This window comes from Passer montanus, unplaced genomic scaffold (assembly GCF_014805655.1).
Source record: "Passer montanus isolate IOZ18808 unplaced genomic scaffold, ASM1480565v1 scaffold53, whole genome shotgun sequence".
NCBI lineage: Eukaryota > Metazoa > Chordata > Aves > Passeriformes > Passeridae > Passer > Passer montanus.
Window position 1 is genome coordinate 5,076,694 of NW_024370263.1, and position 22,880 is coordinate 5,099,573.

Here is a 22,880-nt window from a genome sequence, read left to right on the forward strand (position 1 = left end):
CAGCCTCGTGGCACCTGTGGAATGTTGGATTTCACTGTAGAAATCCAGGTTTTATCCCCCATCCCTCTGTGCTTCTGTGTAATGGAACAGGGAGTGGTGTTAATGTCAGAGCATCTCAGATTTCTGGAAATTATTTGGCAAATTGTTTATTTTTCGAGAGATTGGGGTGAAGTTGTTGGGATCCATTTATAGAACATTGGAATTGTGTTCATCAGTGTTCCTTGTACCAAAACACAGATCAGGTTGGACAGAGTTTGAGGCAGGAGTGGGACTGGATGGGCTTTAGGATCCTTCCAGACAATTTTGGGATTTTGTGAGCAGATGAAAGAAAACTTTTGATCCTAACCCCCACTTTGTTCCTCAGCCGAACAGCCTTAAGTGAGAAGAAACCCACTGTAAAGCCCAAATCTCCTGAGAAGAGCAAGCCTGAGGAGAAGGACCCTGAGAAGTCTCCCACTAAGAAACAGGAAGGTGGGAGCTGCAGAGAATTTTTTACAGTTTTGTTGTAGAAAAATATTTTTATTGACAGGTTTATATGACTTCATGATAGGTGTGATTTGTCTTTATTTCTAACAAGTCTAACTTTTTTTTTAAAATAGTGATTTAAAATGCTGGTTTTATTTGTGTGTCTGTGAATCTGGGCCCATCAGTGTGAGAGCAAACAGTTCTTGCAGCAGTGTGTAGGGCATGTCAATAAACCAGACAGAAAACTTCCTAAGGGGTAGTTCCAAGGCTTTGGTGTAGTGAGGATTTGAACCAGGTGGGTTTAAATTGTGCTTCTCAATTTGCACTGGGAAATTCTTCAGTTACAAGTGGGAAATTGGATAAAAAAGATGATTGAGATACCTCAGACCTTCTGGAGGAGACAGCACAGCCATGGGGGACAGGGGTTGTGCTCAGAGCTTTGGTCTGCTGGAAGAGTGAACAGACATGAGTTTGGACCTCCCCTTCCTGGCAGGAAGTGCCAGGTTAGCTCAGAAAAGGGGAATTTCAGCATCCAGCCATGTGGGGTTAGAGGGAGGTGTTCCAGAGGAGCACTGGGGGATTTGAGCCCTTAAGGGGAGTGAGAAGGTGCCATTGACTGAGGTGGACCTGACCAATGTGTGATAGATGGAACTCCCTGGAAAGGGTCCATGGTGGGATGGGACAGCAGGAGGAGGCTGGCAGCAGCCACCTCCTGCTCCTGGTGGGGTGAGAACTTCATGAACTCAAGTCATGAGCTCTTTGCTGGTCCACGTTTGGTGGCAGTTCCTGAGGAGAAGTACCTGACCCTGGATGGGTTTCACCGGTTCGTGGTGGACCGCTCCAAGCAGGACATCCGCAGCGTGTGGAGAGCCATCCTGTCCTGTGGCTACGACCTGCACTTTGAGAGGTACAGCTTGCAGACCTCTTTGGGGAGGTGTTACTCATTGTGCTCACTTAAACCCAAGTGTTCCTGATCCAAGAAGCTTTAACACTTCCATCCATGGCTGAAGGCCTGTAGGGAAATCAGTTATTTCCTCAAAATACTTTTTAAAAGTCATGTGCTGTCCAAATGCAGGCCCTGATTTCTTGTGCACAGCATGGCTGACAAAATCAGATGCCACAGTGTCCTTTAGAGCTTCCAAACTGTGTAAGAAGTTAGCTGAAGGGAACTGCAGCTCCATGTCTGTCTCTGCTTTCCTTCCCCAGCAGTGCACCGGGTCATTGTCTAACTGGCAGGGTTGTTACTGGGTCAGAAACCCTTCAGAAGAGGGAACTGTTAAATTTCTTCTTAATATTGTAGAGGAAGAAAGTCCCTTAAATGAATTCTCCTTATCTGCCTGTGTCAGGCCATAGGCTAATTGCCCCTTATCATCTCCAGAGGAGATAGTGCACTAAGAGAGCTTAATATGCAGTGCCTTTGTGCCTAATTATTTAACACCAGTGAGGAGAAGTGGCTGATGAATCAGCTCTTGGCCTCACACTGGGATTCTTGTCATGGACAGCTCTGCTTAAGGAATGGGGGGGGTGAAGAGCAGGGCAGCAGCTTCTACTCCAGGTGTGGCTGTGCCCTAGGTGTAATCCTCCTCCAAGTGGGGCTGTGCCCCAGGTGTGGCTGTACTTCAGGTGCAATCCTGCCCCAAGTGTGGCTGTGCCCCAGGTGTGGCTGTGCCCCAGGTGTAATCCTCCTCCAAGTGTGGCTGTGCCCCAGGTGTGGCTGTACTCCAGGTGTAATCCTCCTCCAAGTGTGGCTGTGCCCCAGGTGTGGCTGTGCAGCCCCTGTGAGTGAGCAGCTCTGCCCTGTCCCTGCCAGGTGCGCGTGCATCGACGCGCGGCACGCGCAGAAGGCGTCGCGCAAGTGGAGCCTGGAGATGGACGTGGCCCTGGTGCAGTACATCAACCGCCTGTGCCGCCACCTGGCCATCACCCCCGCCCGCCTGCACCCCCACGAGGTGTACCTGGACCCTGCTGATGCTGCAGATCCCAGGATTTCCTGTCTCCTGAGTATGTAGGGATGGCTGGCATAGAGGCTTTTTTCAGGGGAAGAGTTGGGAGTGCTCCTGGTGTTCCTTTGGGGTCTGGAGGCTGGGTGGGATGAGGGGAGTGCTGGGTCTGGCTCTTCTGTCTCCTTGGGTGTGTTTGGGCAAGGTCAGGGATGCACTGCAGCTGCTCCCTGCTCTCCGAGCAGAGTTTCCAGCTCAGGCTGGAGCAGGAAGTACCTGGTGGGTTCAGCTTGCAGGGGAAGGAAGGCTGGATTTGCACAGATTTTAGTCACCTAAATCCTATTCTAAGCACTTCAGGAGGAAAATTCAGTGATAATGGGAGATTCTGGACTCACACCCAGAGACTGGAGATCCAGGAAGGAACATCAGGGATGCTGTTCCTGCATCCTCAGCCCAGGGATCAGAGGGGCTGCTTTGTGTGGCTTCTGGACCAAACGTGCTGGGATTTGCTGGGGGTGGAACAGGGATCTGTTCTGTCCCTGACTGGGATTTCCCCGTGCAGATGTCCCCGTGGAGAGCCTGAGGCTGCGCTTTGCCCTGCTGCAGTCCCTCAACACCACCCTGGAGACCTTCTTCCTGCCCCTGGTGGAGCTGCGCCAGACCGAGATGTACGGGAACAGCATCGCTGCCTTACTGCAGGAGGCCAAAGGTCAGCAGGGCACTGCTGAGGGCACTGACCACAGGGCACTGACCAGAGGGCACTGACCAGGGGGCATTTCTGTCTTGGTTTGCTTTTAAAGAAGAGGGGGATTATCCTCGTGACACCACAACCGCAGAGGGAGTTGTTCCATCTTCTGTGTCTGTGTGTCTTTATCCTCTTGGGAGTATCCAGAAATTAAAGCTCTTCGTTAGTTAACAGGCAGGTCAGGTGAAAGTATTCCAGGACTTTGCTGTTGTAGCATTAGCAAGATCAAGAAAATGGTCAAAGTGTATCTGAGTATTTTTACAGCCTTCATTAGACACCAAAAAACCCCAAGATTTGGGGCATTACATTGCCCAGATTAGTTTTCTGAAGAAGATACAGAACTCACCAGGGGTGTCAGTGTGTGAAAGGAGGTTTTTGTATTGGCCCAGCTGGAAAAAAACACTCCTGAACCAGTGTGGGGGAGTGAGGAATGTTCAGAGATTTCTCTTCACAGAGATATGAGGTATTAAATATATTTTTGGGGCAGTGTCACAGCTCCATTTTTTATCATCATTTCTTGCCTGTAGCTTTACTGTCAAAACATCTCAGATTGCTGAAAACTATTTGGCAACGTGTTCCTATTTACAGAGATTGTGGTGGAGTTGCTGGGATCTATTTATAGAACATTGGAATTGTGTTCATCAGTATTTCATCCCTGTGCACTTATTCCAAAAATCATGAGGAACAAATAGATGGGACTTGGAGAAACCTGGACTCTGGAAGGTGTCCCTGGTGGAACTGGATAAGTGGAATCGTGCAAACCATTCCATGATGCTGTGAAATAATTAAAAAAATATTTTAGATTAGCCATGTCTCACCTACAGTTTTGAAGGGGAAATTTTTATTCTACCACTGTCCACTGGAGAATTTCAGGTGTAGATTAACTCTGCTGAAATGTGTTTGTTTCTTCAGGTTTAATCTTTTATGACACAAAAGTCACTGTCATGAACAGAGTGCTCAATGCCACTGTCCAAAGAACTGCTGACCACGCAGCCCCAGAAATCACCCTGGATCCCCTGGAGATCGTTGGAGGTACAGCCAGCACTGATCCTTTCCAGCCCTTTCTGCAGCAGCTCGGAGCTGCTTCCCCCCGGCTCGGAGCTGCTTCCCCCCGGCTCGGAGCTGCTTTACCCCCGGCTCGGAGCTGCTTCCCCCCCGGCTCGGAGCTGCTTGCCCCCGGCTCGGAGCTGCTTCCCCCCAGCTCAGCTGCTGTTTGTGAGGCAGGAGGTTCATTTGCCCCTCTGTGTTGGACAGGGGAGATCCGTTCCTCTGAGAACTCCTACTTCTGCCAGGCCGCCCGGCAGCTGGGCTGCGTGCCCTCGTCCCAGCTCTGCGTCAAGCTGGCCAGCGGCGGCGACCCCACCTACGCCTTCAACATCCGCTTCACTGGCGAGGAGGTGCACGGCACCAGTGAGTGACAGGGACAGGGAGTGACACGGGACAGGGACAGGGCTCCACGAGGACAGGGGAGAAGGTGCACGGCACCAGGGAGTGACAGGGACAGGGGAGGAGGTGCACGGCACCAGTGAGGGACACAACCTACGCCTTCAACATCCGCTTCACTGGCGAGGAGGTGCACGGCACCAGTGAGTGACACGGGACAGGGCTCCATGGGGACAGGGAGAGGGACAGGGCTTCATGGTGCCAGGGAATGGGAACAGGGGCTCCATGACACCAAGAAGTAGGGACAGGGCATCAGTGAGTGGGACAGGGGACAGGCAGGGTAACAGGGCTCCATGGCACCAGAGAGTGGGACAGGGGACAGGGAGAGTGACAGGGCTCCATGGCACCAGAGGAGTGGGAACAGGGGCTCCATGGCCCCAAGAAGTAGGGACAGGGCTCCATGGCACCAGGGAGGGAGGACAGTGGGGTCCATGGCATCAGTGAGTGGGGACAGGAACAGCCCAAGTGGCATCCCCCAGGGACAACCCAGCTTTACACCATGACCTGCCTCATGTGGACTTTCAGGAGCAGCATTCCCTTGTGGATGGAAAAGAATGGGATCCCCCTGGAATGTTTGCACCAGGAGATTTGGTTTAAACCATTGGATGACGGATCTCAGCTTTGCAGAGCTGTTCCATGGGGTACTGAGGCAGATCCTAAAGAGCAAAGGGATTCCTGCTCTCCAAATCCACGTGGGCTGTGCTGGTCCTTGGTGGAGATCCATGGGGGAATATGGAGCCACACTTCTGACCTCACCAGCTCCTGTCACCTCTCTGAGGTGTGAAGGAAATGAGTGTGCAGCCATCAGCTGAGCCAAGGCTCCATGGGCCCTTCTCCCAAGGGGAATTATTGCCTTCTGAAAGGCTGTGGTGGTACTGGCAGTGTTTATGAGGAGATAAATGTTGTGGCTGTGGCTCAACAGCTGTGCTGAAGCCCGGAGCATCACCTCCATTGTTGTAGGACAGCCCCATCCATCTCCTAATCCAGCACCAAATCCCATTTGCAGACCAGCTGGTAGAGCAAATATTCCTGCTGTTCTTGGAGTGCTGGAAAGCAAAGCAGCATTTAGGAATTCAGCAGGAACAAAGGAACATTTTCATTGTTTTCCCTCTGTCTTTTGCAGGTGGATCTTTCCGTCACTTCCTTTGGCAAGTGTGTAAAGAGCTCCAGAGCTCCTCCCTCTCCCTGCTCCTGCTGTGCCCCAGCTCTGCTGTCAATAAGAACAAGGTGTGAGATCCCAGTGCCAAAATTGAGGGTTTTTTCTCTTTTTGAATGCTGGGTTACAACAGGAGTGGGGCACATTTGGTCAGAGGTGCAGAGGGAGGCCACAGATCCTGAAACAAAGCAGGTCCCACACTCTGGGAGTTGGTGAATCCCACGTTGCACTTCTTGTGTGCAGCAAGTACTTGGAGAAGGAGCCAAGGCAGAAAAATGGAGCAGAGTTAAAACTGCTGGGCAGCATTCAGAGTGAGGGAGGTTCTGTCTGCCCCAAATTGGTGAACTTCCATGAGTTTTTATTCCGTGGCCTTACTCCAGGAATGTCACCAGAAAGATCTGTCACCTTGCCAGGAGAATAAGATGCTCCATCCATGCTAGTTAGTGTCTTATTTGGTGCAGTAGATGTTCTCTAGAAACAAGATAAAGCTGATGCTCCAGAGAATTCTCAGTAATTCCTTCCTGGGAATATTCTTAGGGTAGGAAACAGCTCAGTTCCCTCAGCTTCAGACCAACTGTGTAGCAAACCTGGCTCTGCAAATCCAGGCTCAGAAACATCCCACAACTGAAAGACTTGGATATCAAACTGATGTAACAAGTCCAGAAAATCCTGTCAGTGTTGTCAACAGCTTGGCAAATTGGGAACCAACCAAAAAGGGATTGATTGGGTCAGAAAGTGATAAGGTGACACCAGTGTGTAAAATACAGGGATTCCCACTGTGCTGGAGCAGATCCTTTGGTATCCAACTGAACATTCCTGGCTGGAACAGGAAGGACACACTTGCACAGGCCTGCTAGCAGCCAGCCCCTCAGGCTGTGGGCAGCTGCTCAGTGCTGCTCTCTGTGCCCTGTTCTCTCCACAGGGGAAGTACATCCTGACCCCCAGCCCCATCACCTACGCCGAGGAGCAGCTCTTCCATTTCTTTGGGCAGCTCCTGGGCATCGCCATCCGAGCCGATGTTCCTCTGCCCCTGGACCTCCTGCCCTCCTTCTGGAAGACCCTGGTGGGAGAGCCCCTGGATCCCGACGTGGATCTGCAGGAAGCTGACATCCTCACCTACAACTACGTCAAAAAATTTGAAAATGTAGGTCCCTTTTTCCTCTTCCCTCCTTTTCCTCAGGATTCTCCCATGGCACAAATGTGCCTGCCCTCGCTGGTGGCTGCCAGGTGGTTTTTGTGGAAGCAGGGTTGGGGGGTGGGTTGATTCCTCTTGGAGACAGGATTTTACATCCTGTTGCCTTGGAGAAGTTTCCCACACTCCCCTGCTGCCTGGCAGAATTCCGGTTTCTGAAATATTTACTGGAATTGCTAAACCAGGCCAGAGCCCCCAAAGCAGGATTTTGCTGTTGGAGTGAATCCCGTTGTGGGGACGCCTGTGACGAGGCACTGCCACGCTGGTGACCAGGTCCTTGTCCTTGCTCTGTGACAGATCAGTGACGAGACGGAGCTGGAAGCTCTGTGCGCCGAAATCGCCTCCCAGCACCTGGCCATGGAGAGCCCCGACTGCCCCAACAAACCCTGCTGCAAATTCACCTACCTGAGCCTCACGGGGGAGGAGGTGGAGCTGTGTCCCAGGGGCAGGCACATCCCTGTGGGGTAAGGAGCAGCCTTCCAGGCAGGGTGTGGCACAGAACGTCTCTGGAATTGTTCTCCAAGCACAGCCTCTGCAGAGGTGCTCTTGTAACAAGTTGGAATGATCTGGGAAAGCTTTGCTTTGTGAGAAGTTGGCAGAACTTGGGGTCAGTGGTGCTGTTTGGCTCTGTAAGAGACAGAGGAGCAGGGCTGCTCCCAGCTGTGGGGGCTCCCAGAGGGATGGGCAGGTGGGAGGAGAGCTGAATTAACTGGGAAGCATCGGAATGCAGAGTGTGCATTGCTGACTCTGGATTGTTCCAGATCAGGATCTCTCCATAAAACCCTTCCTTGTGTAACACGGGTGGGGCTCGAGGGCTCTCCCAGGTGCTCCTCCCTCATGGCAGGTCTGTGCCCCTGCAGGTGGGAGAACAAGGACGTGTACGCAGCCGCCATCCGGAGCCTGCGGATGCGGGAGCTGCAGACCCCAGAGTGCATGACAGCAGTGAGGGCAGGGCTGGGCTCCATCATCCCCCTGCAGCTCCTGACCACGCTCACGCCCCTGGAGATGGAGCTGAGGACCTGTGGCCTTCCCTACATCAATCTGGAATTCCTCAAGGTGCTTTGGCCACACTCCTGTGGGACACAGAGAAGGGGGATCCTCCCATGGGAAGGTGGGAGGGGAGAATCTTCTGGTTCTGATTCCTCAGCCAGGACATCCTTGGGGAACTGCTTGGACATCCCTTTGCCCCCAGGGAAGTTTAAGATTTCACTGGATTCAGGAAATAATAGGGTGGGGCTTGTGCAGAAAGGAGTAAGAGTTTGAACTTCCTTATTTAAAAGTGTAGTGGGGAAGGTTCCTGAAGGGAGAGGGGTGAGCAGCCGTGGACACGTGTCCCTGTCCCCTCAGGCACACACCATGTACCAGGTGGGACTGATGGAGACCGACCAGCACATCGAGTTCTTCTGGAGCGCCCTGGAGATGTTCACTCAGGAGGAGCTCTGCAAGTTCATCAAGTTTGCCTGTAACCAGGAGAGGATCCCCTTCACCTGCCCCTGCAAGGACGGCGGCCCCGACACCGCCCACGTGCCCCCCTACCCCATGAAAATCGCCCCCCCCGACGGCGCCGCAGGTACGGAACGTTCGCTTCCCGAGGGAGAGGAGCTGCTTCTGCTCCATCCCAGCCTTCAGCCCCCCTTTAACTGGTGTTTAATGAACAGGGACAAAGAGGGGCAGGTGGTTATGAGGGTAAATCAGGAGAGAATTGGGGTTTAAATGATGTAAAGCTGAAATTTCGCATAAAACTTGAACTGCATCCAGTGCGAAGTTCCCTGCCCATGGTGGGAGAGTGGAACTGGATGAGCTTTAAGATCCCTTCCAACCCAAACTGTTCTGGGATTCCACAGTTAAAACTTTGCCCTGTAGAGATGCAGAGACTTTGCTATTTGAAATGCCTTTAAAATCATTATTGTAAAATACTGTCATGAGACCTGATGGGAGAGAAGCACAAAACATTTACGCTTCAAGAGACAGGGAGGGGTAGGATTTTGGCTACCTGAGAAGGAAGGGTTGTGTTGGGTGTTAACCCTGCCGTGGCTGCCCGCAGGCTCCCCGGACTCCCGGTACATCCGAGTGGAGACGTGCATGTTCATGATCAAGCTGCCGCAGTACTCCTCGCTGGACATCATGCTGGAGAAGCTCCGTTACGCCATCCACTACCGGGAGGATCCGCTCAGCGGCTGAGCAGGAGCAGGGCGTGCCTGGAGGTGACTCCGTGACTCTGCCCAGTGGAACCCCTTCAGTTCCCATCCAGCACCTCCCGTGGGATGAGCTGGGGGTTAATTTATTTCCTGAACCTTCGTTCCCATTACAGTAATTCCCAGAAGACTTCCATTTTGTATTCGTAGACTTTGTGGTGGACTGGTTCTTTTGCTGCCTTGTTTGTGGAATATTTGTAGGATAGTTTAGTAAAGACCGGTTTGTGTATAATTTAATTTGGGGGGAAAACCTTTCCACCTGTACATTTCTAATTTTGTAATCCACAATGGTCTGCCCTGTGCAAACACCACTGGCAGGGAGGGCATTCCGAGGCCGGGAGCCCTCGGAGGGGAAGGCTCAAGGATCGCTCTCCCCGAGAGGTTTTTGAGTACAAAAATGCCAGGTTTGGGTGTGGGGAGGGAATCACTGCATGGGCAGGTGCAGAGCACAGGCAGGATTTGTGGCACTTGCTTGAGGTTTGAAGCAGAACTTTGCTGTCAAACTGCTTTTCCACCTTTCCACCACTTTCCTTGAAATTTTTCTAAACACTGACCAAGCACATGGGGGCTGCCACAGGGAACTGGGGGGTTCAGCTCAACACTTTTGGGAAAATTTCCAATAGAACAGTGAAAGGGTTGTGATTCCATTGGGTTCATGCCCTAGATGTTCTTGAATGTCTGCTTTGCTTAGCAACAAAATAATTGTAATTAAAATATGAGCAGAACAAAAGAGCTTCTCTCCAAAGGGTGTAAGATATCACAGTCCATCCCAAAATCCGGGACTTTATCCCATTTCCCAGAGAGCTCTCAGAACAACCAGGGGATGCTCAAACACCTGGAACTCGTTTTTGTACTCAAAAATCTTTGATCCAAGAGCAAATTCTCCTAAAAACCTCTGACACCCAGCAGGAGGGTGAAGTCACCCGTTGGAAGATAAAGCTCCTGTTCTGTGTGGAAAGCTGGGAGGCAGCTGCAGAGCAGGAACAACTCCATGTTCCACTGGTGTTCTCTGGAATGTTCTGGATGCTTCAGAGCAGCCCCTCCACAGGTGTCTCATCCCTCAGCAGGATTTCTGGGACACTGCAGCTCTGCTGATCCCTCGGATCCTGAGTTCTGAGGAAGAGACCATCCCGGAATGCGTCGGTGCTGTCCGTGAGCCGAGCGCCGGCGCGGAGCCGCCGGGGAGGCTCTGCCTGAGGTGACTGAACCCTCAGCTCGGTGTCCCCTGGCTCCAGACCAGCTCCCGGGAATCCCAGATGTATTTATTGTACATTATTGTGAATAGTGGGAACGCTGAGCGCGTGGGATGCGGGAGAGGCGTGTGAGTTCGGGATGGGTGTCCTTGTTCTTCCGTGAGCGAGTGGGACTGGGAATGTGTGTGCAGCACTCGTAGGTAGTCGTCGGCATCCGGAGTCTCCCAACCCCGTGGTTAGGAAGCTGTTACCTTCCCAATGCATATTGCCCTGTCCCGGGAACAGATCCATGTAGGAAGAATATTTACTCCTGAATCTCGTCCATTTCTTGGTAGAAGCGTTTATGTAGCTCAGAAACCACTCGGAGCAAGCGGGAACACCTGGAGTTTACAGAGACCAAGGGCGAAGGAGGCCGAAGGGGCGGCTTGGAGCCGGTTTGTTCCCAGGCAGGAAAGGTGGGGACGCCGGCTGGATCCCGTGGCAGAGCTGTGGGCCCGGGCTGGGCTCTCTCTGGGCTTCTCCTGGGCTCCAATCCCCAAATGCCAGGGGCCATCCCAGAGGGCTCCGTGTGCCAGCGGTTCCCGAGGCTCCAGTTCCAGCTGTGAGTAAGAAACTGCTGCTGCTGTGTGTGTGCTCCTTTGGGCAGCACATCCGAGTGGAGCACACCTGCGCCCGGCCCCGGGCGTGTGCTGGAACGTTACTTGATCCGTATTTATTACAGTTAATTATTTATGGTTACAAATAACGAACTTCTCGTCGCTGCCGTTTGCACCTGGGGGTGTAAATGAAGCTTCTTCTACAGGACAAATGTCACACTTTAAATAACCAACTTCCATCGACTTTGGTTTGTTCTGGAGAACAGGATGAGCCCCACAAGAGGAATTGTGGGATTTTTGGCTTTTTTTTTTTAATTCCATGCTCCTGGGAAGGAAGTGCTGCAGCACCTCAGCTGTGGCTCAAATGGCCTTTTAATTAAAGCTTTTCTAATCATCCTTAATTCCTCGTGCTTTAAATGAACTTGACATTGTCTGTACTAGGCTTGTTTGTTGAAGCAAAGATTGGTTTGTGATGATTATTATTATTTTTTTTAATATATATTCATTCAGAATGTAAAATTATACTAAACAATGGAAAAACTCTGGAGCTGGGTATTAGTTCTAGCTTGGTGTGTGTCCATCTCGGTTCCATACACGGCATTAACCTGTAAGTGCTCTTGGCCATCGAGTGTACACCTGCATAAAGGAGATTCTTAACATCCCTGGAGGTGTTCGTGTCCTTCTTTGGGGCTGCAGGGACTGGGATCTGCTACTGGAGCTGCCCGAGGCACAGCAGGAGAAGGGGGAGAGAGGGAGCTGCAGCTTCTGTTGCAATCCCCCTTCCCTGGGTTCTTTGTGTGCTTGGAACAAAACATCAGGATTTTGTACCAAAGGGAAGCACCTCAGCCACTGCTGAGGTGGGATATTCTGTGTGCCTGAGGCACAGCACAGGCTCTGCCACCTCGGTCATCCTTAATGATTCCTGACCCACAGCATCCCATTATCCATCCCAAACGTCAGGGACCAGCTCCCATTCCCTGATCTTCCCACAGCCCTTCTCCCCAGGAATGGGGACAACAGAGGTTTAGTGTCCCCCTGTTTTTAAATACTTTTATTCTTCTTTTCTTGTTTGAATAAACACATTTGGTGGGAGCACCTGTAAAATGTCTTCATTTTAGGAGGGAGTTCCTTCTGGCCTTTGTTGGGCTCTGGCTGTTCCAGTGGGAGGGAGCTGGCACCTGAGACAAGGCCTGGGTAATGACCCTGCCCCAGGGGTGGCTAATTAGCCCTGCCAGGGCCATCTGCTGCACCTCCTCAATTAGGCTGATGCTCAGGGCTGTTATCCATGATCTGCTCCACTTCCCGAAGTCCCAGGGATTCCAACAGTACCAGAACCCAGGGCAGGGAATGACAGAGGGAATGGATCCTCAGCCAGGGGCTGTGGTCCTGTGTCACCCAGGGGACAGATGGCACTGCACACTGGTTTGGGACAGCATCAGAGAAATTTTATTCCAAGAAACTTAAAAAGCTTTAAACTTGAAAATGCAGCACTGAGAAGCCTTGGAGCCCCAACCCTCAAGCCTGCTCTGCGTGGGACAGGTCTGGAGCACTGACTGCTCCCTCTTGGTGTCACCAGCTGTCCCTGAGCATTCCAGGGCAGGACGCACCCAGAGCTCAGGGTGGCACAAATCCCATCCCAGGGTGGCACAAGGAGCCCACACGGACACAGAACTCAGGTGGGGCCCAAGGTGAGACTCAACTTGATGCCTTGGGGGTGGTGCTTGAGGCGATCAGAGACATAAAAACCTGAAGTTTGCTCTCACAGATTAAAAATAGAGATTTAGAAAATGGTCACTGCCTAAAAACTGAAGCTCAGTGTCAGAATTTGCTTGCGCTTGGACCAACGGGTCTGGCAGAGCCCAGGGGCAGGCCCGGGGGCTCCACGTTCTCCACAGGCACTGGCTCACTCCTCCGGGTGTGCGGCTGCTGGGCTCTGGGCTTTTGCCTTGTGGGAGGGGGAAAAGAAAAATGCAGTTTTCAAATATGACTTCATAAGGGAGGGCTGTAAAAAGCAGCTCCTTGTCCTGGCAAAGCCAGCAGGAGCTGTCCCTGCAGCCTCACCTTGGAGCTCCGGCGCCGGAGGCCGCTGCGCCCGTCGGGCAGCCCCAGGCTCCTCCCTCCTGCGGCGCCCGAGCTGCGGGACAGGGACAGGGACACCTTCAGAGGCACAGCCACCGCGCTGGGCACACACAGACAGCACAGCAGGGAAGGGCGAGGGAGAGGCCCCTGAGTCTCCGCTGCCCCTGGCCCAGATGTTTCAGCAGCAGAAGCAGCTCCTGTTCAGAGCCCAGTGAGAGCAGAGTGCTCCCATGGACAGGTATTGAGGCCTTAGCCTACATTTTATCCCAGTGACCAGTGGGTCTGTCTGTTCTACAGGTAAAAACCTAAATTTGTTGTTTGAAACTCAGATAAGCACCAACAAAATTAAACTGAGTGAATCTGAAAGCCTTTGAAAACCTTTTCAGCCACAGGCAAAGCCAAGGGGATCCAGATTTGCACCATAAGAAGGGGAATGGACCAGAAGGCAAAGGCATTACCTTGGCTGGGCTGGAGAAGCTCTGCAGGAGCTGGAAGTGAAGGTTTCTGCCTGGAAGTGCTGAGCAGGTCTTGCCCGGGGTGCTGTCCCAGCTGCAGAGTCTCCTCTGTCCTTCCGTGTCCCCTCGCTGCCACTCCCCCTCCCGGGCTTGCCCCGCGCGGCCGGAGCGTCACCGGCTCTCCCTGGAGGGGACAGCGCTGCATTCCCAGCCTTGGCCACCTCCATCCTCAGCCTGGCGCCCACAGCAGGGCACAGCCCCAGCTTCCCAGAGCCTTCTGCGTGCCAAGGAGAAACATCTCCTGCAGGGACGGGACAGGGAGCTGAACAGGAACAGTAACTTCAGCACCAAGAACAACCCCAGTGTCCACCCCAGGATCCCCAAGGACACAGTTCCAGTGATTTAATCCTCCCTCCCTAAACCCAGACAAGAGCACAGGATGAAGATTTTGAGAGTGAACAGGGGAACAGCATCTCCCCAGGGAGCTCAGGCTGTGCCCTGCCCACACCTTGGTGCCGCACGCGTCGCCGAGCTGGCTCTGGCGATTCCTGTCTGTCCCCGTGGGGCTGGGCTGGCAGCTCCTCAGCTGGACTGTCACCTGTGGGGCTGGCAGGGCGCAGGTCACAGTGGTGCTGCAGCAGAACACACAGTGCTGGTCAAGTGAAGCTCGCTCAGGTGAGAATTCCTGGGAAAACACTGCGGAGCAGCAGCACTTGGGGACGTTAAGGTGAGGAGGGAATTGTTATTGTGGAATCCCAGAATGGTTTGGAGACCTTAAAGCTCATCCAGTGCCATTCCCCAGTCAGGTTGGGCTTGGAGCACCTGGGGTTACTGGAAGGTGTTCCTGCCCATGGGATGGGATGGGCTACAACTTCCCTTCCAACCCAAACCATCCTGGGATCCTGTGATAAGCTCTGAATTTCATCAGATCTCATTCCCAGAACAGATTTTGCTGTCCCCCAGGAGAGGAGAGGCCCAGAACACCAACCCAACCCCAGCTTCAGCAGTTTGCTGGGACTAGGAATGTGGATGAACCAGGACACAGAGGATGGTGGGCTCAGCATTCTCCCATCTTGTCTGTAGCAGCAGCAGCAGCAGATTCCAGGACTCCCTGGGCCCACCACTCCAGGCTGGAGTCTGTTCTCCACTTCCCCTCCCACCCACTTTTACCCTTGTGCTCCTCTCTTCCCTCAGCTGACTCATCCAGGGTTCATTTCATAAACTTCATTTTCTGTGTGATTCAAACATTCTGATTGTGCAACTCCAGGCCCTTTTGTTTAGTTTCATTACAAGAGATTTCAAATTAATGCAGTACTTTTCAGGAGGAGCCTTAGTGTAGCACAACCCTTCACATGGATCCCAGAGCTTTGTGTGGAAAGGTCTGAGCCAGGGGCAGCTCCCTGAATTCCTGGAATGTGCCACAAGAGCCCCTGGGACTGGGCCCATCCTCAAGCAATGGGATGTGACCCACCAGAGCCTGTCCTGTCCAGTACCTGGTGATGAAAGAGAATCTCCTCTTCCAGCTGGATGCCACAGAATTCACATGGAATCATGATGTCTCCTTCTGCCTGGACAGCCTGGGGCTGGGATGAAGTCCTGTGGCTGTTGGACCCCCCAGCTCGCAGACCACTGTGTTCCCATGGATTTGGAGAAGAACTTCTCTTACTGAACGAGGCAAAGGCACTTGCTGGGTTACACCCTGTCTGTTATACAAACAACATGGAAAAATCACCTTTCCTGATGAGCCAGGGGGGCACTGAAAACCACCTTCCCTGGCAAAAATGCCAGAGATCTCCCAATGTCACCCACACCCTTCCACACCCTTCTCAGCTCACTGCAAACCCCAAGACACAAGGATTTCTCAAACCTGGTGAAGGATGAGATCTTCAGCAGGACACAGCTCCTCACAGAACTCGCAGGGCAACATGATCATCTCCTTGTCTGCAAGAGAGGGAAGGGTTACATCCTCTGTGGAGGCTGGTGAAAACACCTCCTGCTGCATCATCAAACCCTGTGGTGCCATTTCTCCTCTCAGAACAAGCTGCAGCCCAGGTTCCCCCAGATCCTCCTTCCCACCATTTTTACTTCCATAAGAACCTTGTTCCCCACCTGGGCTCCCACCACACACCAAGGTCAGAGATCCACTAATGTAATAAGCTTTTATTTTTTCTCTTGCTGCTTTGCTTTAGGAGCCTCAAAATGACTGATTCTCACCTTTTAAAATACCTAGGTAATTTTTAACATTCCCAAACCAAATTTTCCCTTTCCCCTCCCCTCAAATTTTATGATTAACCCCACCACAACAGTGTTTGTACCTATGTTGCTGTGGTTGGATGTGCTAAAGGACTCTGGAGAGTCACAGAAGATGTTGGACAGGTCTGTCCCACCAGGATGGGCAGATTGTCCGGGCTCTTTGGTGTAGTCGTATTCCCAGAAATCCCTGGGAATGTCAGCTGCAGTATTATGGTGAGGATTATTCTCACTTTGCAGGCTGAGAGCCAACACATAGTCCAGGTCATCATTCCAGTCCTCAGGAAGTTGGGAATGAAGGATTTCAGGTCTCTCTAGCTCATCCCCTTCAAAAGACAAATACTGTAAATTTGGGAGAACATCAAACCTGCCAGCAGCAGCTCCCTCTGGACATCAAGACTCAGCCCCAGGGTTTCTCCTGGAGTTCAGCATCTCAAAGCCAAGGGCACCTCTAACAAATCCAGGAGGATGGAGAAAAACCATGGCCCAAATTACAGGGAGCAAACAACTCCAGCTTCATTTTTAAAACAGATACTTTGAGACAAAAAAAAAAAAATGAAGCAACTAGGCTTTTATCCCAGGCACCTCAGCACTCGGGGCTTCCACCTCATCCCATGGGTAAACATTCCCACCTGCTGCCTCTGGAGCATGCACTATCCTGTATTTGCACAGAAAGGAATCCCAAAACCTCACACCTGGACCAGCTACCAAATGAGCAGCCATTCTTCCTTTGTCCACCTTTGCTCACTTTTGCTTTCTTTGTGCTGTTCCTGCGGATGCCCTTAAGGTTCTTGTCCTTAGGGGTTCTGTCCCTAAGGTTCTGTCTTTAGGGGTTCTGGCCCTTAAGATTCTGTCTTTAGGGGTTTTGTCTTTAGGGGTTCTGATCCCTTAAGATTCTGTCCCTTAAGAGTCCTTTTGCTTTCTTTGTGCTGTTCCTGAGAATGCCCTTAAGGTTCTTGTCCTTAGGGGTTCTGTCCCTTGAGATTCTGTCTTCAGGGGTTCTGTCCCTAAGGTTCTGTCTTCAGGGGTTCTATCCCTAAGGTTCTGTCTTTAGGGGTTCTGGCCCTTAAGATTCTGTCCCTTAAGAGTCTGTCCTTAGGGGTTCTGGTTCCTTAAGATTCTGTCTTTAGGGGTTTTGCCCCTGAGGTTCTGGCCCTTAAGATTCTATCTTTAGGGGTTCTGTCCTTAGGATTTCTGTCCCTTAAGATTCTGTCCTGAGGGTTTCTGTCCCTGAGGTTCTGGCCCTTAAGATTCTATCTTTAGGGGTTCTGTCCCTAAGTTTCTGTGTTTTAAGATTCTGTCTTTGGGAGTTTTGTCTTTAGGGGTTCTGTCCCTGCAGTCGTGTCCCTTACGGGGTCCTGTCCCTGCAGTCGTGTCCCTTAGGGGGTTCTGTCCCTGCAGTTGTGTCCCTTACGGGGTTCTGTCCCTGCAGTTCTGTCCCTTAGGGGGTTCTGTCCCTGCAGCTGTGTCCCTTAGGGGGTTCTGTCCCTGCCGTTCAGTCCCACAGCCCCTGCTGTCCCTGCAGTTGTGTCCCTTAGGGGGTTCTGTCCCTGCAGCTGTGTCCCTTAGGGGGTTCTGTCCCTGCAGTTGTGTCCCACAGCCCCTCTACATCCCTCTCCCCGCTCTGGCTCTCCCCAGCCCCTCCCGGTACCTGCTCCCCGCGGGCTCCCCGCGGCTCCACCCCCGCTGCCCGGCGCGGTGCCGCTGCCCTCGGCTGCCCTCTCCCGAGCGCCGCAGACCCGGGGGTGCTCCTGCAGCTCCCGGAGCAGCACGTGGCGGCCGCAGCGCCCGCAGGGCTCGGTCCTGGCCCCGCAGTAGAGCTCGTGCTCCTGCAGCTTGTTGAAGGCCAGCTGGATGTCACAGAACTGGCACAGCACGGGGCGCAGGGGGCACGAGGACGCCTGGGGAAACACACGGGGTTACTCTTCCCATGGGAACACGGAGTTTTCTCAGCTCTGGAGCTCTGCTGTGCCCTCAGCCACGTCCAAAGGAACAACCTGGAGTAAGCTATGATGTGGGAATGCAAAAATGATGTGCTGGAGGCACAAACTCGGCAGCTGAAGCTCTTCAGATGCTCAGCACATGATTTTAAGTCTCCCAGGGTCATGTGGAGCTTTCTGGATTTTCCTTTCTCCCTCCCCTCAAATTTAAGGATAAATCCCACCACAACAGTGTTTGTACCTATGTTGCTGTGGTTTGATGTGCTAAAGGACCCTGGAGAGGCACAGGAGAAGATGTTGGACAGGTCTGTGTTCCACCAAGGCGGGCAGATTGTCCAGGCTCTTTGGTGTTCTACACAGAACCCAAAATCCAGCTGCATTCCATGAGCCCAGCTAAAATCCACACTGGTTTTTAGGGAACAGACTTACACAAGAACTGCTTGGATAGGTTCTTTACCCACACTGAACCCCCTTCAGAAGGGGTTAAAATAGATAAAATGTGTGATATTTGCAGATGCTGCACTAATAAAACATCATCATTTGCTCTATAATCCAAAAGCACCACGCACACACAGGCAGGATTAGCTACTCCCAGGGTTTAGACAGATTTCCAGAGAAAATCCTTTTTCCCTCAGCAATCAGCAGGCTGAGGTGGCAGCTCCAGAGCTGTCTCTAAAGGAGCCCACAGGAAGGGATGACATTTATAACAAGATTGTCTGTGACAGCAGCCAACGGGATTCGGAACTCAGAAAATCCCACTCTGGCCTATTTTAGTTTATTTTACAGGCTATTTTTAAAGTCTGTTTGGACAGATTGAGTTATTAAAAGTCACATAATGGCTCCAGCAGAAACATGAAACAGAAAAGGAATGAAAAAGTCAAGTCAATCATATTTTAAATAGCTATTTGTCACATAATGGCTCCAGCAGAAACATGAAACAGAAAAGGAATTAAAAAAGTCAAGTCAATCATACTTTAAATAGCTATTTTTCAACTGGCAAGGACAAAAAAAATCACCAATTATCACAGATACCCCTTTGATACGAAGCCCTGAGTGGCTCCAGGACTTCAGGGCAGTTTCCAATCCCTTCTTCCAGAGGGTGAGAGTTCAGGAAGCATCACTCAATAAAGGAATCCAGGTGCTGGCTGGCAGAAAAACTCTGGAATCAGTGAAACACCAGAGCATCCCCCAAGGGTTCAATAACATAAAATCCACCAACCTCATGATCCTTCAGGAGGCTGCTTTCCATCTTCATCCTACACTTGCAGGTGACCTACAGCAAAGAGACCTCGTGAGATGGATTTGCACAGAGATGAGCAGCTTCAGAGCAGAGGTGTGTCTCACCTGCACGTGCTCAGACTCAATGTGGTTCTTCATCTCAGACTTTGGGATGGAGTCGCTGCAGTAGGGGCATATGTCAATGTTTCTTCTACAGTGGATTTCATGGATGATGAAATTGACTGCAGGAATATCCTTTTTGCTGGGAGAAAGTCGCTGAGGTTACTGAGCAGAAACACACGGGCAACAAATCCAAGCAGTTGTTCACAACAAAAAGATAAAATGCTAAGAAAGATTTCAATTAATTAATGGTTTAAAGTCAGTAGAGAAAGACCCAGCCATTCCTCAAGGTTCCAGCACAGGTGGATATTAATGTATTTAACACGCAAAAGTCACATTGCCTTCAGATAAAATCCAGGTGGATTTATTTCCTTATGTGAAAGGCAAATCTTGCAGCACAAACAAGTTATCGCCAGGGATCAAGTTAATAAATTAGTCTGAGAAGATAAAATTTCTTCCTGAAAACAACTTGGCTCTGAGAAGTCAAACATTGCTTTGGAAAGCAGTCAAACAGTGCTTTTTTACACCTGACAGATCCTGTTCCAGGATCATGGAACCATGGAATGGTTGGGGCTGGAAAGGACCTTAAAGCTCACAGGGACACCCTCCACAGAGCAGGCTGCTCAGAGCCCCAGCAGTAACAACACCAAATTCCCCAAAATTCCCCAACTCACCTCATTTTACCCCAAAATTCCCCAAATCAGCTCATTTCCTCAAACACAAGAAGACCAGAAGGAACTGAGGTACCTGGAGCTCAGTCCTTACTCCTGCCTCAAACATCATTTCTACATGGATCACGCCCTTTCCAAGAAATCCACCTTGAAAACACCTACATTAATTTTATACCTTTTTGTTTGCTAAACCCACAGCTGTCCTCTCCCCTGCCAGATCCCAGGCACCCAAAAGCCTGGCAAAGCAACAAAGTCCAACAGCAGCGACTGAACTGCACAGACCAAACAAACCAGGCTGATGTTGCAAGAAATTGTCTGGATTCTGATGTCTCTTGGGGAAAAACAGCTACAGAAAAAGTTAATTTCTTTAGCTGCTTGAATTCGAGACGAAATTTGTGAGGTGACTCCTTATCAGCCCCTGGGCTCTGCAGACAGCTGTAATCAAAGAAAAACTTCCACAACAACACTGCCTACTGATCCTATCTTCGTATTTCTGCTCCCGAGCCACGGAACTGCTGAAGAAAAACTTGGAATCGTGTATTTTGTGCGGGTCTCACTGAAAAGCGAGCCTGGATTTCCATCCGAACGTTTCGGTTTCTATTCAGTTCCCTCTAACTCAGAAGGGAAATGCGACGCCCCAGCGCGCACGGAAAGGCCCTACGGTCGTCTCCGGTATTTCACCGCCTTCCAAGAGCTGTGCCCCGATGTACCGGCGGGGTCGGCTCGGCACAGCCCGGCCCTCACCGAGTCCGACCCTCACGGACCCCGGCCCGGGGCTGGCCCTCACCGGGGCTGCCCCTCACGGACCCGAGCGAGCCCTCACGGACCCTGTCCCCCACGGACCCCTGTCCCTCACGGACCCCCGTCCCTCACGGACCTCGGTCCTCACCGAGTCCGACCCTCACGGACCCCGGCCCGGGGCTGCCCCTCACGGACCCGAGCCCTCACGGACCCCGTCCTTCACCGGGGCTGCCCCTCAGGGACCCCGGCCCTCACGGACCCTGTCCCCCACGGACCCCTGTCCCTCACGGACCCCCGTCCCTCACGGACCTCGGTCCTCACCGAGTCCGACCCTCACGGACCCCGGCCCTCACGGACCCCGGCCCCGGGCTGACTCTCACCGGGGCTGCCCCTCACGGACTCGAGCCCTCACGGACCCCGTCCTTCACCGGGGCTGCCCCTCACGGACCCCGTCCCTCAGGGACCCCGTCCCTCAGGGACCCCGGCCCCTCACCGGGGCTGCCCCTCACGGACCCCAGCCCTCACCGAGTCCGACCCTCAGGGACCCCGGCCCGGGGCTGGCCCTCACCGGGGCTGCCCCTCACGGACCCGAGCGAGCCCTCACGGACCCCGGCCCTCACGGACCCCTGTCCCTCACGGACCCCCGTCCCTCACGGACCCCCGTCCCTCACCGAGTCCGACCCTCACGGACCCCGGCCCGGGGCTGGCCCTCACCGGGGCTGCCCCTCACGGATCCCGGCCCTCACGGACCCGAGCCCTCACGGACCTCGGCCCTCACCGGGGCTGCCCCTCACGGACCCCGGCCTTACCAGTTTCCGCAGAGCCGGGACTCGGCCGCGGGCACGGCGGCGATGGCCATGGCTGCGCGCGGTGCCCGCTCCCCTCACAGCCCCGGGCACCGGGCCCGGCCGCTGCCGCCTCCGCCCGGCGGGGAGAGCGCTGCGAGCGACCGGGGGCGGGACCGGCGAAAGCGAAAGCGCGGCCCTGCGGGGATCGGTCGGGTCTGCCGGCCTGCTGAGGGTGCCGGTGTCGGCTGCCAATCTCCGGTGCCGATCACCGGTACCGCTCTCCGGTGCCCCGGCGCCGATCTGTGTCGGTGGCCCGGCCCAAGTCGGGTCGGGTCGGGTCGGGTCGGTGCCGATCTCTGCCCCCCGTGCCGGTGCCGGCGGCGGTAGCGCTGCCGGTGCCCGGCGGGTGCCGGTGCCCGCCGGGCCGGGCCGGGGTCCCGCGGCGCCCCGGGGCTGCCCCTCGGCCTGAGGGGAGCGCAGCCGGCGCCGCTCGCAGCCGAGGCGACCCCGGGCCGCGCTTTTTGCGCTGCCGCGGAGGAGCCGGGAGTGGATTAATCCCTGGAGGAGCAGCCGCGGATGCCCCGGAGTTGTGTTGGATGTTGTGGCACGGAGCGGTGACGCTGCTGGGGGAATTGATGGGGAGGCAGGAGAGAAGTGGAAGGGGACGGTGTCGTTGGGAGTTGTCCGGTGTTGTTGTGTCCCCGGATATTTGCGAGGGTGTTCTGCGCTGTCGGGGTTGCCTCGGAGGTTGCAGGCAAAGCTTGGCTCTATGCAAATATGGAGAAATAAAAGGAAAACGCTTCCCCGGGCTACAGTATCGTTTCGTCTCTAAAACTGAAGATTTGATAGAGGTTGAGGAAAACGTTGTTAACTTTTTCAGCAGGGATAAAAACCTCTCCCTGGAGACGCGGAGAGCTGCCCTGGTTTGGGCTGGACGTGCTTTGGGACGCCCTTTGCTGGGGCAGAGGGATGGTGCAGTACAGGCTGAGCCCGTGATGGGGAAGATGGTTTTGTTCGATCCGAAGTGTTCAAGTTCGTTGCAGTTTGTCTTTATGTAACGATTTTAAGGTTTTTTTTTCTTAGTTTTCTATCCACTGTGGTTGGCAGTTTACTGATGTGCAGATATTTTTGTCATAACCTGTGTGAGAAATGGTACTAACAGAAAAACCTGGGTAAATTCAGCTGCTGTCGAAGCAGACGATGCTGAGCATCTCGCCTTGTTCATTTTGGAGAGAGCTTTAGAACTCCTTTCTGCTCGTTCTGGAAGGGATTCTCTTCAGTGCGAGGTTTGCTCTCAGGCTGTGGTGCTGCAGAGCCCGAAATGAAGCGAGTGATAAACACACACAGAGCTTCCCCCCCTCAGCTGGGGAGGTGCACTGTGAGCTCCAAGGTCTGCCTCTGGTTTGTGCCCTGCTGCCCCAGGACTCCTGCACAGCTCTGGTTGTCTTTGATCTTGACTTGTTCTCCCCTCACCTGAAGGTTCAGGTCTTTCATTTCCAGCATCCCCACCTATGAGCTAGCGTAGGCTGAAGTTTATTTTCATTTAGCTTCGTTTTCTTTGCAAGCTGCTTTGACTTCCAACAACCTGACTTGTTAGGAAATTACAATCTCTTCATTCTGCTGTGTTTTAGGGAGGTTTGAGGGTTATTTGATTCACTTTGGAACACCCAAAGCTGAGATGTTCTTGGCACAG

General features: G+C 53.0%; 2 protein-coding genes across 8 annotated transcripts in view; one reads left to right on the forward strand and one right to left on the reverse strand.

Annotated features, from left to right (window-relative positions):
• The window catches only part of HECTD4 (HECT domain E3 ubiquitin protein ligase 4), a 65,706-nt gene extending 54,119 nt beyond the window's left edge, over nt 1-11,587 (forward strand). For all 5 annotated transcript variants that reach the window (XM_039724347.1, XM_039724349.1, XM_039724348.1 and 2 more), the window contains 12 exons: nt 365-471; nt 1,249-1,372; nt 2,276-2,466; nt 2,968-3,114; nt 4,063-4,182; nt 4,405-4,560; nt 5,717-5,820; nt 6,672-6,893; nt 7,239-7,405; nt 7,802-7,997; nt 8,289-8,511; nt 8,986-11,587. In XM_039724347.1, the coding sequence (XP_039580281.1) occupies nt 365-471; nt 1,249-1,372; nt 2,276-2,466; nt 2,968-3,114; nt 4,063-4,182; nt 4,405-4,560; nt 5,717-5,820; nt 6,672-6,893; nt 7,239-7,405; nt 7,802-7,997; nt 8,289-8,511; nt 8,986-9,122 (1,894 nt within the window). In that variant the 3' untranslated portion in view covers nt 9,123-11,587. The remainder of the gene's footprint in view (nt 1-364; nt 472-1,248; nt 1,373-2,275; nt 2,467-2,967; nt 3,115-4,062; nt 4,183-4,404; nt 4,561-5,716; nt 5,821-6,671; nt 6,894-7,238; nt 7,406-7,801; nt 7,998-8,288; nt 8,512-8,985) is intronic.
• Nucleotides 11,588-12,348: 761 nt separating this feature from the next.
• TRAFD1 (TRAF-type zinc finger domain containing 1) lies at nt 12,349-21,453 on the reverse strand. Of its 3 annotated transcripts, none has more exons than XM_039724353.1 (11): nt 21,209-21,453; nt 18,994-19,129; nt 18,869-18,922; nt 17,361-17,610; nt 15,775-16,035; nt 15,327-15,400; nt 14,953-15,162; nt 13,968-14,091; nt 13,463-13,760; nt 12,987-13,059; nt 12,349-12,870 (listed from the first exon to the last, which is right to left on the reverse strand). In XM_039724353.1, exons 1-11 carry the CDS (start codon nt 21,256-21,258, stop codon nt 12,829-12,831), a joined length of 1,572 nt encoding a protein of 523 aa, XP_039580287.1. In that variant the 5' UTR covers nt 21,259-21,453; the 3' UTR covers nt 12,349-12,828. The 3 variants fall into 3 exon arrangements, with proteins under 3 accessions (XP_039580287.1, XP_039580288.1, XP_039580289.1); XM_039724354.1 differs by having other exon boundaries at nt 18,994-19,152; XM_039724355.1 differs by lacking the exons at nt 12,349-12,870; nt 12,987-13,059 and having other exon boundaries at nt 13,546-13,760; nt 13,968-14,171.
• Between the last annotated feature and the right edge of the window lie 1,427 nt (nt 21,454-22,880).

What these genes read in the sequence shown, in the direction of transcription:
- TRAFD1 (XM_039724353.1), bottom strand. Translation starts at nt 21,258, where the DNA reads ATGGCCATCGCCGCCGTGCCCGCGGCCGAGTCCCGGCTCTGCGGAAAC. An exon ending in GGGGAGCCCGCGGGGAGCAG is followed by an intron (nt 16,036 to 17,360) that starts GTACCGGGAGGG and finishes TGTCTTTTGAAG; the next exon opens with GGGATGAGCTAGAGAGACCT. An exon ending in GCGACGCGTGCGGCACCAAG is followed by an intron (nt 13,761 to 13,967) that starts GTGTGGGCAGGG and finishes CCGTCCCTGCAG; the next exon opens with GAGATGTTTCTCCTTGGCAC.